We start from the raw sequence: 16,651 nt of genomic DNA, 5'->3' as shown, positions 1-16,651 counted from the left end.
CTGTCATACAAGCCCTAGAAACATTTAAATCTGCTCTGATGTATTTAGAATACATAAAATTCAAAACATTGTCTAAGAAAACTGTGTACGTTGACAGGGGACTTTTTTAAGTATTAAAATAAACTATATCCAAATTTCCAGGGAACCTATTCATAGTTAAAAGGAAGAGATTCCTGTTACATGAAAAAAGAACATTTACATATAGCAATTCTCCTTTTTTTTTTTTTTTTTAATAAAGATTTATTTATGTACTTGAAAGACAGTTACGATGGGGAGGGGGAGGATGGAGCAGCAGAGGGAAGCATCCACTGATTCACTTCCCAAATGACTACAAAAGCCAGAACTGGGCCGATCCAAAGTCAGGAACCAGGAGCTTCTTCCAGGTCTCTGAAGTGGGTATCAGGGCCCATGCACTTGGGCCATCCTCCATTGCTTTCCCAGGTACATTCATAGGGAACTGGATTGGAAGTGGAGCAATCAGGACTCAAACCGGCCACTGGCCCCATAGCAATTCTCTTTAACTTTTAGTCTTGAGCCTCCTTTACACTCTTAAAAATTGTTAAGGACTCCAAGAAGCTTTTGCGTTTACAGGTTATGTATTGCCATATGTAATATATTAGGAATTAACAATGGAAAAAGTTTATCAATATGTTTTAAAAATAACAATTATAAACCCCATAATATATTAAGTAATATTTACTGTAAACAGTAGCTATAATTTCCAAAAATTGAATTAGAAAGATGGTATTGTTTTACCTTTCTGCAAAGCTTCTTAATGTCTAGTTTAATGGGAGATCGCTGCATTCTCAAATCTGCTTCTGCATTGATCTGTTGCACTATATTCTTTTGATTAACATATATAAGGAAAATCAGACCACACAAATGTGTCAGTGAAAAAAAGAGAAATATATTAGTAGTCCATTCAGATAATTGTGGATGCTATTTGATACACATCAGAACTTAACAAGTGATAGCTTTTTTGTTGTTTAGTTGAAGTGCAAACTCTGAAACCATATCAATAGACTCTTTGTACTCTATTGCATTAAAATCCATCTGTCTTATGATTTGAATAAATCATGAATAAATGCATGATTTTTAGCATCATTCATTTATCACTTGGAAAATTCTGGTCTCCTAACTTTTGTAAATCTTCTAAGTTGACATAGTTCCCTAAACATTAACTAGAGTGACAAGTCGGGATAGTTAATCCCACCACCAATCCATCAGAAAAGTCTCTTGAGTAAAAAAAACAAAAAGTCTCATGAGTATTAAGAAGCTTGTCAAGTTCACAATAACAGATAAAAGTTTTTCAAAATTCTAATTTTTACTTGATACCTTGAGTTGAAGCGCTAAAATGGGCTAAAAATGCTATTAGTTTTATCCTTGAAGTGACAGACTCAATTCATTTTTTTAAAAAAGTCATTTTCAGAACTCTGAATAATTATTTTTTGCAGTCACTTTTTCAGATAACATAGTGTTTAATGAAAATAGCAGTTGTGTCTGCTTGCAAATGAACCATCTCAGAGAGCTTTTCCCTAAGACCACCATCTTGTCTTAGTGTATAAAAATTTATTCTGCTTACTTCCCTTTTTTTTTTTTTTTTTTTTTAAGATTCATTTGATAGGTAGAGTTAGAGAGAGAGGGAGAGACAGGGAGAGAGAGATCTTCCATCTGCTGGTTCACTCCCCAGAGGGCTACAATGGCCAGGGCTAGGTGAAGCCAAAACCAGGAGCCAGGAGCTTCATCCAGGTCTCCACATGGGTGCAGTAGCCCAAGCACTTGGGCTATCTTCTGCTGCTTTCCCAGGCACATTAGCAGGAAGCTGGATTGGAAGAGGAACAGTCTTTCATCAGTGACATTCTTGAATTAAACTTTTTTAAACTATAAATGTGGGATGCTAAGTGTTAAAATAGAGACGACAGTTGGTGTAGTTTCAGTGTCGCTGCGGGGATTCGCGCAGTTCAAAACAAAACACAGTCAGTACCACTGTGAGGCTAGTGCTGACCTCATGAACCCTGAAAGGTACCAGAAAGCCCCGCAGCCCCAGAGTGTTTTGAGAACGGATTCCCTGTGGCATTTCTTTTCAGTGTTTCATTCATCCTTCCACCAAAATGTTTTCCCTGACATCCAGAAGAATACCTACAGCTTTTAACTGGGAGCTAGCTAGTTACTAAATGCCCTTCTGTTGGGATTTATCAGAGTTTTATGTGAAAACAGTGTGGCTTTCAAATTATACTAAATTTAGAAGGGAAGTGTTTTTTTTTTTTTTTTCTGTTTGTTTTTTTTAAGATTTATTTATTTGAAAGAGTTACAGAGAGAGAAGGAGAGACAGAGAGAGAGAGATCCTCCATCCCCTGGTTTACTCCTCAGATAGCCACAGCTGCTGGGGCTGGGCCAGACCAAAGCCAGGAGCCAGGAGCTTCATCCAGATCTCCCATATGGGTGGCAGGGGCCCAAGCATTTGGACCATCTTCCACTGCTTTTCTCAGGGAGCTGAATTGGAAGTGGAACAGCTGGGACATAAACCAGCTCCCACCTGGGATGCTGGCATTGCAGGTTGGCAGCTTTATCTGCTGTGCCACAACCCCGGCCCTTAGAGGGGAAGATTTTAAACAAGTTGAAATTAAAATGCCTGTGGGACATTTAAATGAAAACATCCCATGTGTAATTAAGGTAGCTAGCTAAGGAAGCCATTCTGGGCTTCAAATTTCAGTCATTAGCGTACAGGTTGTTAGGGGTGTTTGGATGGAACTGGCAGGCAAGAATTTTGAGGTGGAAACCCAGTAAACAGTAAAATATAAGGGGTCAGGAGTAGCAAGGGCACTAGTAGAATAAATGGACAAGGAAATACAGTTAGGAAGCATATGAAGAAAAAATTAATTCCAGGAACCTGGAGGGAAGAGAGAATTTGAGAGGAGAAACTGTTGAGCTATGAAAAAGGAAACCATTCAGCTGTGTCTGATGCTCCAGAGATGCCAAGGACCTTATAAAGGAGAAGTCTTGCATAAACTGGGCTAATTTCTTTACCGTGGCCCTGTTGTGAGCCAGCCATTTGAAGCCAGAGTGCTGTAGGTGGAAAAGTCAATGAGATAGACCTGAGAAAGGAATACAGATCACCATAAGCCGTTTTGTCAAGACATGTTGACGTGAAGGACAAGTGGAACTACAGAGAGTCATCGGTTAGAAGAGGTTTTCAAGAAGGGAGAAACTTGAATATATGTGTTGTGACCAGAGTAAGAGCCATTAAAGTAACAATGACGAGGGCAGGTTAATGGGGTAGTGCAGGTCCTAGAGCTGACCAGACCGTGTGAGGAACCGGAAGAGAGGAAGAAGCCCTGTGTCAGCGAACTGAGTGGGGAGAAAGCAAAGAGCAAAAGACATAGGTTTGGGGTGTGCTCAAGAGGGCTGCCTGGGGACTCTGTTTTCTGTGAGGTGCTGAGATTGAGGGTATGGAGGAAGATGTGGAGCCAAGGGAGCAGATCTGATGAGGTCTAATTAAGGTTTGTTTGGTCTTAAGCGCAATAGAATTAAGACTGAGAGCCGGCACCGAGGCTCACAAAGCTAATCCTCCGCCTATGGTGCCAGCACACCGGGTTCTAGTCCCAGTCGGGGTGCCGGATTCTATCCCGGTTGCCCCTCTTCCAGGCCAGCTCTCTGCTGTGGCCAGGGAGTGCAGTGGAGGATGGCCCAAGTGCTTGGGCCCTGCACCCACATGGGAGACCAGGAAGAAGCACCTGGCTCCTGGCTTCAGATCAGTGCAGTGCCGGCCATAGCAGCCATTGGAGGGTGAACCAACGGAAAAGGAAGACCTTTCTCTCTGTCTCTCTGTCTCTGTCCACTCTGCCTGTCAAAAAAAAAAAAGACTGAGAGAACTAAGGGAAAAAGGTATCATCAGTGGAATAAACTGTTAATGGTGGTGACTCAAGAGTTGATTTAAGGCCGGCGCCGCAGCTCACCAGGCTAATCCTCCGCCTTGCGGTGCCAGCACACCGGGTTCTAGTCCCGGCCGGGGCACCGATCCTGTCCCAGTTGCCCCTCTTCCAGGCCAGCTCTCTGCTATGGCCCGGGAAGGCAGTGGAGGATGGCCCAAGTGCTTGGGCCCTGCACCCCATGGGAGACCAGGAGAAGCACCTGGCTCCTGCCATCGGATCAGCGTGGTGCGCTGGCCGCAGCGCGCCAGCCGCGGCGGCCATTGGAGGGTGAACCAACGGCAAAAGGAAGACCTTTCTCTCTGTCTCTCTCTCTCTCACTGTCCACTCTGCCTGTCAAAAAAAAAAAAAAAGAGTTGATTTAAATGTCCAGTTTTCCATTTATTTTCTCTAGGATTAAGTGTTAAATCCAATGTAATCTTGCTTTTCCACAAGCAGTATTAAATAACATTAATAATAATAATCCTTACTACAATTTGTGAGTTTTTCCTCTGTGCCAGACACCATGCAGATATTTCACATATATTGTATAGGTCTGTATAACAACTCTGGGAAGTACAGACTGTCACCTCATTTCACATGTGGTGAAACTGAGGCTGAGAATAAGTAAGTTCCTTAAGATCATATAGTTTGTGGCAGATTGGGAATTTTCCAACTCAAAATCCTGCTCTTAACCGTTTACTTGATCTTGAGCTCTATTCCTGCTGCTTTACAGAGTGATTTTTTTCTTATTGTCTTGACAAGTGTACCTAGAGTAGGTCTTTTTAAAAAAAAAAAAAAAAGATTTTGTTTATTTTACTTGAGAGGTAGAATTACAGACAGTGAGAGGTAGACACAGAAAGAGAGGTCTTCCTTCCATTGGTTCACTCTCCAAATGCCCGCAATGACCAGAGCTGTGTCGATCCGAAGCCAGGAGCCAGGTGATTCTTCCTGGTCTCCCACGTGGGTGCAGGGGCCCAAGGACTTGGGCCATCTTCTACTGCTTTCCCAGGCCATAGCAGAGAGGTGGACTGGAAGTGGAGCAGCCGGGACTAGAAACGGCGCCCATATGGGATGCCAATGGGCGATGGCGCTGCAGGCAGAGGATTAACCTGCACCATGGCGCCGGCCCCCTTAGAGTAGGTCTTAACACTGATTTTAATATTTATCTAAATGAAATATAAAGAAAAAAAAACCTTTTCTTCAAATAGTTGTGCTATATCCCGTGCCAAAATATCATGAATTATTTATAGTTAATTTCTGTACCATTACCCCCTTTCATTTAAAGATATAGTGTGGGATATTGAGAATTGAATATGACCTTTTTACTCCACTCACTTCTAAATGTTTAATGTTAAGTAAAAATATTATTTCAGACTTTTATATAGAATAAAGCAAGACATAGACATGTAAGAATATATAAAACACACAAGTATGTATATACATATACTCATTTATATGTGAAAAATGAGTACCTGGGTAAGTAATTAGGATTACTTGACTTCTTACACTTTATTTGTGCTTTTTAAATTACACACATAACAGAAAATTCAGCATAAAGAGAAAGTTCTTAGAATGTGCAGATAACGTGTGTTTGCTCTTCTCTTGTCAACTGATGATGCGAACAGGTTTTTGAATCTAAAAATTCAAGAAGGTGAAGCTCACAACATTTTCTGCCCCGCGTACGACTGCTTCCAGCTGGTGCCTGTGGACATCATAGAGAGTGTGGTTTCTAAGGAGATGGATAAACGGTACCTACAGTTTGATATTAAGGTGTGCTGCCACTCATCTGTCTGGTTTCCATAATTTCAAATGTATTAGACTTGTACAATATTTAGTTATTTTATTTATTTTTGAAAACAAAATCATGGACTCCAGCTTTCATTTCTCAGAAAAACTACCAAAAAGAATGCTGACATTAAAGTTTTCAGCTGAAGTGTTATTTTAAAAGAAAATGAAAAATGAAAGGATAAAATAGTTAAGAATTACATTTTTGCTCAGAACTATGTACTGCTTTGCCTACTACACTTTTATAACTGACTGACCAAGGTAATATTAAAAGTAGTACCTGCTTTAAGTTTTCCAAAGACATTAAATGTTTAGAAAAAAAGATTCTGAACTTAGAAATTTATGATTTTTGCATTCTAAGTAATAGTTTTTATAATGAATCAGAATGTTTATTTCATCTTTTCTATATATTCATTCAGAAGTTATTCAAAAGTATATGGAAGTCATTATCTCTTTTGTGTGATTTAAAAGTTACATTTTAGCTACCTTGAGCAGATTTTTCCTAGTATATACCCTAATCTGTGGACTTTTTAAAAAATGCCCTGCTTCTTTTTCGTAGAAAGCATCATAATAGAAGTGGGTGTTATAGCGTAAGGGGTTGAGCATCTGCTTGCAATACCTACACCCCATGGCTGAATGCCTAGCATTGAGTCCTGCCTCTACTTCGCCATCCAGCTTCCTGCTAATGCACCTGGGAGGCTGCAGGTGATGGCCCAAGTACGTGAGGTCCCTGCCCCACACACGGGAAACCCAGATGGAGATCCCGGCTGTTGGTTTCAGCAAAGCCCAGGATGTTGCAGGCATTTGGGGAATAAACCAGCAGATAAGAGATCTTTGTCTCTCCCTCTGTCTGTCACTTTGCCTTTCAGATAAAATACTTTTTAAAATCTTAAACCCAAAAAAAAAAAAAGAGAAAAATTTGTAATATTAATTTTTATGGATTATTAAAGTTCCCTTTGGAAGCTTAATGTTATAATACAACTGCTAATTACATTACATATAAGATCTACTTGTATTTCAACACAAAAGTGGCATATTATATGAGAGAACATTTTTAAATTAAGTATTTTTGGGTAATTGCATTTTTACTTTATCATCATTTACCTCTTTTAGATTAAAGAAAATTCTGTCAGGGCAGGAGTTTGACCTAGTGGTTAAGATGTCTGTGTCCCACATCCAAGTGCTTGTGTTCAATACTCACCTCTGGTTCCTGGCTCCAGCTTCCTGCTAATGCAGACCCTGAGAGGCAATGTAGTTGGGTTCCGGCCACCCACGTGGAAGACCTGAGTTGAGTTCCCAGCTTCAGCCTCAGTTTAGACATTTGGGGAGTAAATGGGAATAGATGGGAGAGTACTTGCTCACCGCCCCAACCCGCACCCCTCTCCCTCTCTTTCTGCCTCTCAGATAATTGATTAAATGCTAAAATAAATAGAAAACATATTGTTACTACTTAAGTGTTTTCTATACTCTCCATTACTCTTACAAATATTTCTTGAAACTGACAACTCCTTATATTTTATTTCACTTTTTTTTTTTTTGCTTTGAAGTAAATGACCGTAACAGTCTACTCTATTTAGAATTTAAATTTTTTATGTGTTTTGTTATTGCTGTTTAAACAGGCCTTTGTTGAAAATAATCCTGCTATTAAATGGTGTCCTACCCCGGGCTGTGAAAGAGCAGTCAGACTCACGAAGCAGGGGTCAAGTACATCGGGATCTGATACACTGAGCTTTCCGTTGCTGAGAGCTCCTGCTGTGGACTGTGGAAAAGGACACCTCTTCTGCTGGTTGGTATAAGACAAGTTGGAATCAGTCTCATTGCCTTTCTAACAGTTTTTAAAGAGACCTTATACCTTGAATCAGGACTTTAAATTGTAGTATACTTGATATAATTCCTATTCATCTTTAAAATGCATAATAAGTAGTAATAGTTCATATTTTAATGGTGGGCTTAATAAGTGCCAAGTACCATGTCAGATAGGCATTAAGTACTGAATTCTGTCAACAGTGCTGTCTATGATCTGAGTGCTGTTAATTTGCCTAGTGTACAGATAAGGAGATTCAGGCACAGAGAAGTTCTCCAGGTTTTTGCAGCTGGGCAACGGTGGAAATGGGGTTAGAGTCTAGACCTGTTTGATTCCAGAGCCCATGTGCTTGAACTGTAATACCAGTTGCTGATCAGAGATCTGGAAATATTTAACTTCTCTTGTTAAAATAGAAGCCTCTAGCAATGATTTTTAAACAGAGATCCCCAGAATTGCCTAGAGACTTTCTCTTGAGTAGGTAAGATTTTGATTTAGAAGGTTTTTGAGGAGGGCATGGAAGTGCTCCCAAGTGATTCTAATGCCCAGTCCTGCTAAGGAACCAGTGCCTGCAGGCTTTTTGTGCCTTGTGTTTTATAAATACTAATAAAACGATAGTGGAGAAAATATTATTACCTCGATCCTTTGTCTCACATGGAAGAATTTCCAAGCGGACAAGGCGAAGAGGAAAGTGAGATTTAAAGACTTAAAAGCAAGATTTATTAGAACCAGAGACCTCCAGCCAGAGTGGCATAGAGGGGGACTTCAAGAGAAGCAAAACTCAAAGGACCCCATGGCACTGGGGTTTTCAAGTACAATTTTGGGGACGAATCTGTCAATCAATAAGGTGGGGGCAACTCCAACAAAAGACCTGATTTACAATTCTTTATCCTGTCTGTCTTGCTCGCCATAAAACAAAAATCCATCACAAGGGTGGGATACCTAATTTGTTTTCACAATAAACTGTCATCACCACTCCTGTGCCATTCTTAGGGTAAATTTGGAGATTCAGAAAGAAGGAGGGTGGACATTTTGTTCTTACTAAAGATAACTTTTTGGGGGAAAGCAAGCATTCTACACCCCTGATTCCACTGTGACCACCCTGACTGCCTATTAACCCATATGACTCCTCATTTTATGAACTGAAGAAAGGCAAATCAGTAATGGAATAGGTATGTAACTGTGTATACTGGTTAGACAGTTGCTCAGCCATTGGCATTTTACTTGATTCAGAGTAGATTTAGTGAAGTGTTTTGTTGTTGTTAATTAAATAATCAGGAAAAAAAAGAAGTCATATTTATTCTGCTTTTTTGTTCATTTCCAGAATTACCACATATGTCTAGATATACTTTGGCTGGGGATAAAACTCTAGTTTTTACTTTTATACTTTGTGAAACCAAAATCCAATCTTAGTACTGTTAGGTAGTCAGTCAAACTACCCTACCCTACAGGTCTGTTCCTTACCCTTATCATCATTATTAACTAAAAATGTTTATTGAGGCCGGCGCCGTGGCTCAACAGGCTAATCCTCCGCCTTGCGGCGCCGGCACACCGGGTTCTAGTCCCGGTCGGGGCACCGATCCTGTCCCGGTTGCCCCTCTTCCAGGCCAGCTCTCTGCTGTGGCTAGGGAGTGCAGTGGAGGATGGCCCAGGTGTTTGGGCTCTGCACCCCATGGGAGACCAGGAGAAGCACCTGGCTCCTGCCATCGGAACAGCGCGGTGCGCCGGCCGCAGCGCGCTACCGCGGCGGCCATTGGAGGGTGAACCAACGGCAAAAGGAAGACCTTTCTCTCTGTCTCTCTCTCACTGTCCACTCTGCCTGTCAAAAAAAAAAAAAATGTTTATTGAGCTGTCAACTTATTTATAGGACCAAACTCTAGGTCACAGGTTAGCAAGCTACAATCTATACGTATTTCTGGAAATAGTTTTATCAAAACACAGTCACAACCTTTCATGCTGATTGAATTATATATTGTTTGTGTCTGCTTGGGGATGTGACGGCATAATGGAGTAGTTCTAACAGAGGTCTTGTGACCCACAAAATTCAAAATATTTAGTGTTCTGACCCTCTGCAGAAAATTTTTTGCTGACCCCTGGTACTTGGATTTACTAATTAATGAAAGAGAAGCTATGCTTACTACTTTCATGGCTAAATCAGACTGAGCAAATAAAAATGCAACAGATGCTCAACAATAGGTTATATCCACCTGAAACCATTTTGCTTATCAATATTCTCAAAATTAATAAGCTGTGTGGCTTCTTGCCACGGATTCAGAGAAGAATTACGAATACTGGCTCAAATAGACCAGGCGGCACGGTAAGTTTTTAAGCTTTTTATTTAATGAAAGAAATGCATAAAGGAGTGAGGGCTTTAAGGGAGAAAAAAGTCCAGAAATTAAGTTGGGCCCCATACCAAGCAGAGAGCAGGCCAGGAGTCACATGCAGTGAGTGTTTGGTTATAGCAGCCACAAGCAAATTAGCGAAGCAAAGGTGGAGAGAAAGTGGGCGCTGACGGCCATGCACCCCAAAGGCTTGAGGCAGCAAGGGCAACAAAGGTCAATAATGGTGAAAGAAGGGCCGGGCCCACTGTGGTCCAGGTCTTTTATTCACTTCCAAAGGGGCGTGGTCACATAGCCTGATTGGTAGATGGGGTCAGGTAGGGAAATGAGATCATATAAGGGCATGGTGAAGGCGCCGTCTTCCACCTGTCTGCCTGCCTGTTTCACACCTACTTTAAAGTGATTTTTCAAAACATGAAAAAGATATACTCCTCATTTTTAAAGTTTTAGGCTCTTAGCTGTTGGTTCCTGACTCCACTACCCAACTTGTGAGAGGTAAGGCTTAAGCTACAGAAATAAAAAGAGAGAGTTGATGAATGCAGTTGAACTTAGCAAAAGAGGGGAATTTAGATGCGAAAACCTACTTTACAGTAGAGTAAGAACATGAAGTAAGAACATTTCTTTTCTGAGTCAGTGTGAAGTTTCTTAAGAAAATTAAACTCTAGTGCCTGACAGCATGGCACCCACCCACCATATGCAATCCGTGCATCTAGAATGGTGCTGTCCTTGGGTAAATGGAGAGCAAAGATTGCTCAAATCATATCACTTTCCGAGTTCTCTGGATGGAATGAAGATCCTGATTGAGAGAGTCAGTTTAAAAAGTTGAAGAGGTTCCAAAGAAGGAAACTATAAATGAGCAAAATGAAAGTTGAAGAGAGAACATTTGCTGAGATCAGAGAAAATAAAGTTTAGAAACAAGAAGAAAAACCTGTGATTTCTTATGCTCTGTGGATTCTGTAATCTAGCTTGTATTAGTTTTCACTTTAGTTTAGCTTTTACTTTCTTATATTTTCCTCATTGTTGTAAATGCTGTGCGTAGTAAGTTTGCCTAGACTGAAGATACAGAAACAAATGGAAAAACCTAGCAGTAGAGATCATATTCTGAATATATACAAGTATAAAGACGGTGCTTTAAACTCTAAAATTCTAGATCAACATTTGAAGAAAGGCATCAGCTGGCTCTTCTCCGACACCCCAAGATATTAGGCTGGTTATACTCAACATCCATTGGAGATCATAAGCCAAGATCACAGACCCTAGTTGGAATTTTACCCTAGTTCAAGGGATCTGTGTGTGGCTACTTGAACTAAGATCAATTTTGGTAATGATTTACTTTCTCATTTTTCTAAGGGTTGTAGAAAACTTAGTAAGTAGAGTCATCATTTGCTGAACATAGCACCCGGGGGGTGGGGGGGGCAGGGCAAGAGAAGAAGGTGACCTAAGTGTTAGTAAAATGGCGCAATATTCCCTGTGGTGCGATCTACATCCTGGACACCATCCTAGGCTCTAGCTCCCACCTCCATGGCTGGAAGCCAGGTGACCCCATGGCACAACCCACCGGTGTCAGCTCCACCCCCATGCTAATGGGATTCACTGCTCCTGTTTTCCTGCCCGTCCCCCGGAAAAGTTTCGAAAGGACCTGTTCCTGAACACGTGGCTCTCTTTCCATCCCCTGATCTCTCTCTCCCTCTCAATCTCTCTCTCCCCCCCTCTCTCCCCCTCTCTCTCCCTCTCTCCCTCTCCCTCTCTCCCTCTCCCTCTCCCTCTCCCTCTCCCTCTCCCCCTCTCCCTCTCAATCTCTCTCTTACGCTCTCCTTCTCTCTTTTTCCTTCTTCACCCCTTTCCTCTGGTCTGTTGGGTTTCCCCCAGTAAACCCTTCCCCTTACTCTGGTGTTTGGTGTGTTTTACGGCAGCCTTACATTAAGTAAGTTTTAATGAAGAGCAACTTCAGGTTTAAGTTCGTCAACTTAATCTTGTTGCCTTATAGTTGATATTTCTTAGGCTTTATGATTGTGATAATCTTATATGCTTGACTTCTCTTATACAGTATGAGAGCTTTGACTGTAATGAGAAATTCCAAGTAGAAGTGGTCACATGTTTTCTGCTGCCCTTATCTTTTATTTCAGCAAGGCTCATGAAAAGGAAGCTTTGGAAGAGACATCTTCACAAAGTAAAAGCATGTGGTTCTGATTTTGTTTCTCCTTCCCCCAAAAAGCTCAGAAATAATTATCTAAAGGTGATTACAAAAACCACCATAAATGGCACTAGCAGTTTCTTTGTTTTATGAACCACATGTGACAGAGTCAGTTAGCGATCCCTAAGAGATGTCTGCTGAGATATAATTGAATGTATTTCTTGTTGGCAGAGGGAACTTGTAGTTATCTCCCTTTCCACCACAGGACAGCCCTTGCTGTTGTGTTTGTTCACCAATAAATTGTTTGCCCTTTGTAACTGAACCTGGGGTGCTTTTGCCACCTTGCCTTGATAGTTGGGATTTGTCTATCTGGGCAGAATTATCTCTAGATGATATTCAAAACCTGGATGGACTCTGCCTTGAGCCAGTCACCTTAACCCTGTTTTTCTTTGTGCTACCTGGTAACTTCTCTGCCCTCTGAACTCTTCTCTTTGACAACACTGTAGAGATTTACTCTCACAACACTTCTAGTTACCGGAATCCTGATCTGGGAAGAGAAGAGCTCAAATGTAATCTGGGGCTTGGTCATTTCCCTACTTTATTCACAGTGCCCCTGTGTCTTTTTTTTTTTTTTTTTTTTTTTTTGACAGGCAGAGTTAGACAGTGAGAGAGACAGAGAGAAAGGTCTTTTTTCCATTGGTTCACCCCCCAAGTGGCCCCCCAGGTCTGTATGCGTTGTGCCGATCCGAAGCCAGGAGCCAGGTGCTTCTCCTGGTCTCCCATGTGGGTGCAGGGCCCAAGCACTTGGGCCATCCTCCACTGCACTCCTGGGCCACAGCAGAGAGCTGGCCTGGAAGAGGGGCAACCGGGACAGAATCCAGTGCCCCAACCAGGACTAGAACCTGGGGTGCCGGCACCGCAGGCAGAAGATTAGCCTACTGAGCCGCGGCGCCAGCTGCCCCTGTATCTTTTAATCATTAATATCAATGGAAACTGAGAAACTTACTTGGAATTCCTCTTTTAAATGTACTTTAGAGTAGTACACTGAAATTGACTAGCAGGGATATTCACAATAATAATGTGTGATTTGTAGCTCTATCACTCAGTGATAGAGCATTTATTTGCTAAAACTGCAAAAAGCCTTCTGTGTCACCACCAATGAGGAACACTTTGAAACCCTGATAGGAAGGTCTGACTTTCTAGCATGAACCAGTTGAGAAACCACAGCATCAGGTTTCTAATCCACTGAAGTTTCCAGTGAATCAAGGTACAATGTGCAGACTTGTCCAGATATTCAGGGAGACCTCTGAAAGTGAATGTGGCTAGAATTGTCATCAGCTAGTTCTGCTTTTCTCCCACACCCGTGATAAGCAGCTTGATAGCACCTACCTCCTTGCTAGGAGCATGCCTCTTAATTGAATGAAAGCCATCATTTCATGCTTCCTCTCCTTTCTCGTAGATTTCACAGGCCAAGGGACTCCAAGAGTCCTCCAGGCAAAACAGATGAAGTTATCCTTTGCTTGTGTATCTAATAGAGGAATTTCACCTTCTCTTGAAAAATCAGTCAAACCCTTCACCTAATAGCTCTGGTTATAGAAAAAGAGATGTTTCTAGATTTTTCAGATAGTATCTAGCTATGTAAGTACCCAAGTCCTGCCAACTAGCAGAAGAGTTCCCAGCTCTACACAGGCCCAGAAATAAAACCATGATGCAATTTCCTTGACAGAGCTTGATCTTCAGAACTTGTTCAAATATCATGTACTCCGTGCAGAGTAACATACACACTATTTATTTAAATAAAATGCATTTAATAAATACTACTAAAGAGTGTGATTTGTCAGATTTCAATAGAGCACAGATTGATATTAATCTGGGAACACAGCCCTACATTTGAGACTCAACTCTGTCACTGCCTTGCTGTGCGGCTTAGTGATAAGTACCCTGTCTTACGGCAACAAAACAGAAGGCTTTTTATCTGTTGCAGTCAACATAAAATGTTCTACTTCCAGAGCCAAACTATTGAGCTTCAAATTTTAGCTCATCCACTTGATACCTTATGACCCTCAGCAGATTACTGAACCTCTCTGTACACTAAAAGGAGAAACTACAGAACAAATTTCAAAGAGTTGTAGGAGGATTAATGAGTCAGCGCATGTATGGTGTTTAGAACATTGCCTATGGTACTCAAAAATGTTAGCTAAAGGGGAGAATCATAAAAATGAGGATTTACATTTAATTAGCTAGGTATTATTAATAAAGTTCTAAAATGGCATTGAACTAAAATTGCCAAATTCTTGATAGCAGTTTCTTCCATCAAGTAATGAAGCCTTTCTCTCATCAAGTAAGGAAGCCTCAAACTGTAGCTGATGTTTCCTTTTCCAGAACTGCCTGGAGCCTACTGTATATCTTCCTGCTGATAGCTGTGCATACTGACACATTTTCAAGGAAGGAGCTGTTCCCGGCTCTGTTGATGTTAGGCTCACCATCCAGTCATCTTTGGACAGGGTTGAGGGCTTGAGATTAGATAACTATTTATTTTTTCTTTGTCATCTTTTACAAAGGTAGTTTCTTTGTTTCTTGTCTTCTGTTAACTCACTTTAACGTTTAGCTGTCTGTGTGCCAAGATTCCCCTCCCAGTATACTTTACTACCATTTTGAAATAAAATTTCGGGGTCAGTGCTGTGGTGCAGCGGGTTAAAGCCACAGCCTGCAGTGCCGGCATCCCATATGGGCGCCAGTTCGAGTCCAGGCTGCTCCACTTCCGATCCAGCTCTCTGCTATGGCCTGGGAAAGCAGTAGAAGATGGCCCAAGTCCTTGGGCCCCTGCACCCACGTGAGAGACCCGGAAGAAGCTCCTGGCTCCTGGCTTTGGATCAGCTCAGCCCTGGCTGTTGCGGTCATCTGGGGAGTGAACCGGCAGATGGAAGACCTCTCTCTGGCTGTTCCTCTCTCTGTAACTCTGTCTTTCAAATAAATAAAATAAAATCTTAAAAAAAAAAAAAAAGTTTCAACAAAAGGTACCAGATCCTTTAAATACTTGTCACCATTCAGTGATTAGAGCTTCTTAAGTAATTTAGTTTTCCAGTGCCCACAGAACATTCCAGTTTGTCCATTACTTTTCTCAGAATAACCTCTTCCCTCCATTGATAATCCAGCTCATCAGTCACCTATTAATGTCTGGTAGAATTGATCATTACCAAGAATATTTTTCCAGATGCCTTAGTTTTCAAGGTTGTTAAATAGTATTAAATGGCAACCTCTAGCTGTCTGTAATTCACAGCCCTTCGTGTAGCTTCTTTATTTATAACCTTCTCTTTTTATGCCCACTCTTAATATGGCATGGAAACAGAAACCAGGCCATATAGCACCTCGCAGTGATCCTGCTGATTGGGCTGGCCCCTGCAGAAGCAGCGAGTCTCTGTCTTCCTGTGAGGCTTTGGAAAAGAAAACCTGTGGTATTTACTGCAAGCCAGCCCCACAGAATCAAGCTCCCTACTAAGCAACTGTGGTCTTTTAAACTGATCTTTTTATCAATCTGTATTTGAAAATATTAGGCTTTTTCACCCCCATGATTAATTTTAGTTCTTTTTTTCTGTGACAGCAGAACCTGTATGCTAGTATTGAGTCAGCAAGGAAGAGACTTCTGAATATGCTGTTTGGTGTCCAGGGGCACATTTCACCTTACAGAAATAGTTTATTTCATCAACTTCATTTTTTAGATACTGCAGATGTACAAAGGCATTGTGCCCCTCAAGACTCCCCCACACACACACTTGATTGATCTGGAATTAAGCGAGTTCTCTTTTGAGTCCTGAGAAATGTGACTCTGCGTTCCCATGTGTATTCTCAAGCATCGTGTGGAAACACTGTTCCTAGACCTGCAGCATGGTTCCTGCTGTAGTGTGTACTAAATTAAAATTAGCACCGATTAGTTTCTGGAAAGCAGTGTGGATTTTAGTATGCACTGAAATGTATGTAATATGCCCTCTTCCATTTTTAATCAACTCAGTGTTTTCTGGATGCCTAAGTTACTCCTATGTTGTTAGGAGCTATGTAAAACCACAGATAGGGGAAAGAGTTCTCAAATAACAGGTTAGGTGATAAGTCCGGAATGTTAGGAAACTACATTATCCTTTCAGACAAGATCCGGCATGTTCACAGTGCTGTTTGTTGTGGCTCTTCCCAACTAACATATCTAAGCCTACAGTGGTACGGAACATTAGTTGCATTTATAGTGCAACTGTCACCCCTCTCTGAGTTCTCCCTGAGACTGTATAACCATTGCGTGATAATTCCCAACTCTCCCTACCCCAGCTGCTGATAACCACCATTCTGTTTTCTGTCCCTATGAATTAGCCTCTTCTAGATATTTAACATAGGACAATACTTGTCTTTTTGCTTCTGACTTATTTCAAGTAACAAAACCAAGTTTCATCCATGTCATAGCATCAAAATATTCTTTTTTATGGCTAAATAATACTCCATTGTATGTATATACCACAGTCAATTTATGGATTTATCTGTTGGCAGACACTTAAGTTGTTTCTACTTTTTTACTTTTGCGAATAATACTGCTATCAATATTGCTGAACAAGTCTAAACCCTTGCTCTCAGTTCCTTAAAGTATATGCCTAAATGTAGAATTATAATGTATAATTTTATTTTTAACTTTATAAGGAAC

At 41.2% G+C, this 16,651-nt stretch overlaps 1 protein-coding gene across 5 annotated transcripts in view; it reads left to right on the top strand.

The window, feature by feature from the left end:
* Positions 1-16,651, top strand: part of ANKIB1 (ankyrin repeat and IBR domain containing 1) — a 155,372-nt gene that overhangs the window by 106,443 nt on the left and 32,278 nt on the right. For all 5 annotated transcript variants that reach the window (XM_062178059.1, XM_062178057.1, XM_062178056.1 and 2 more), the window contains 2 exons: positions 5,537-5,681; positions 7,316-7,482. In XM_062178059.1, the coding sequence (XP_062034043.1) occupies positions 5,537-5,681; positions 7,316-7,482 (312 nt within the window). The remainder of the gene's footprint in view (positions 1-5,536; positions 5,682-7,315; positions 7,483-16,651) is intronic.

Source organism: Lepus europaeus, chromosome 20 (genome assembly GCF_033115175.1).
Source record: "Lepus europaeus isolate LE1 chromosome 20, mLepTim1.pri, whole genome shotgun sequence".
Classification (NCBI taxonomy): Eukaryota; Metazoa; Chordata; class Mammalia; order Lagomorpha; family Leporidae; genus Lepus; species Lepus europaeus.
The sequence above is the reverse complement of the archived record's forward strand: the minus strand, read 5'-3'. Positions and strand labels throughout refer to the sequence as shown.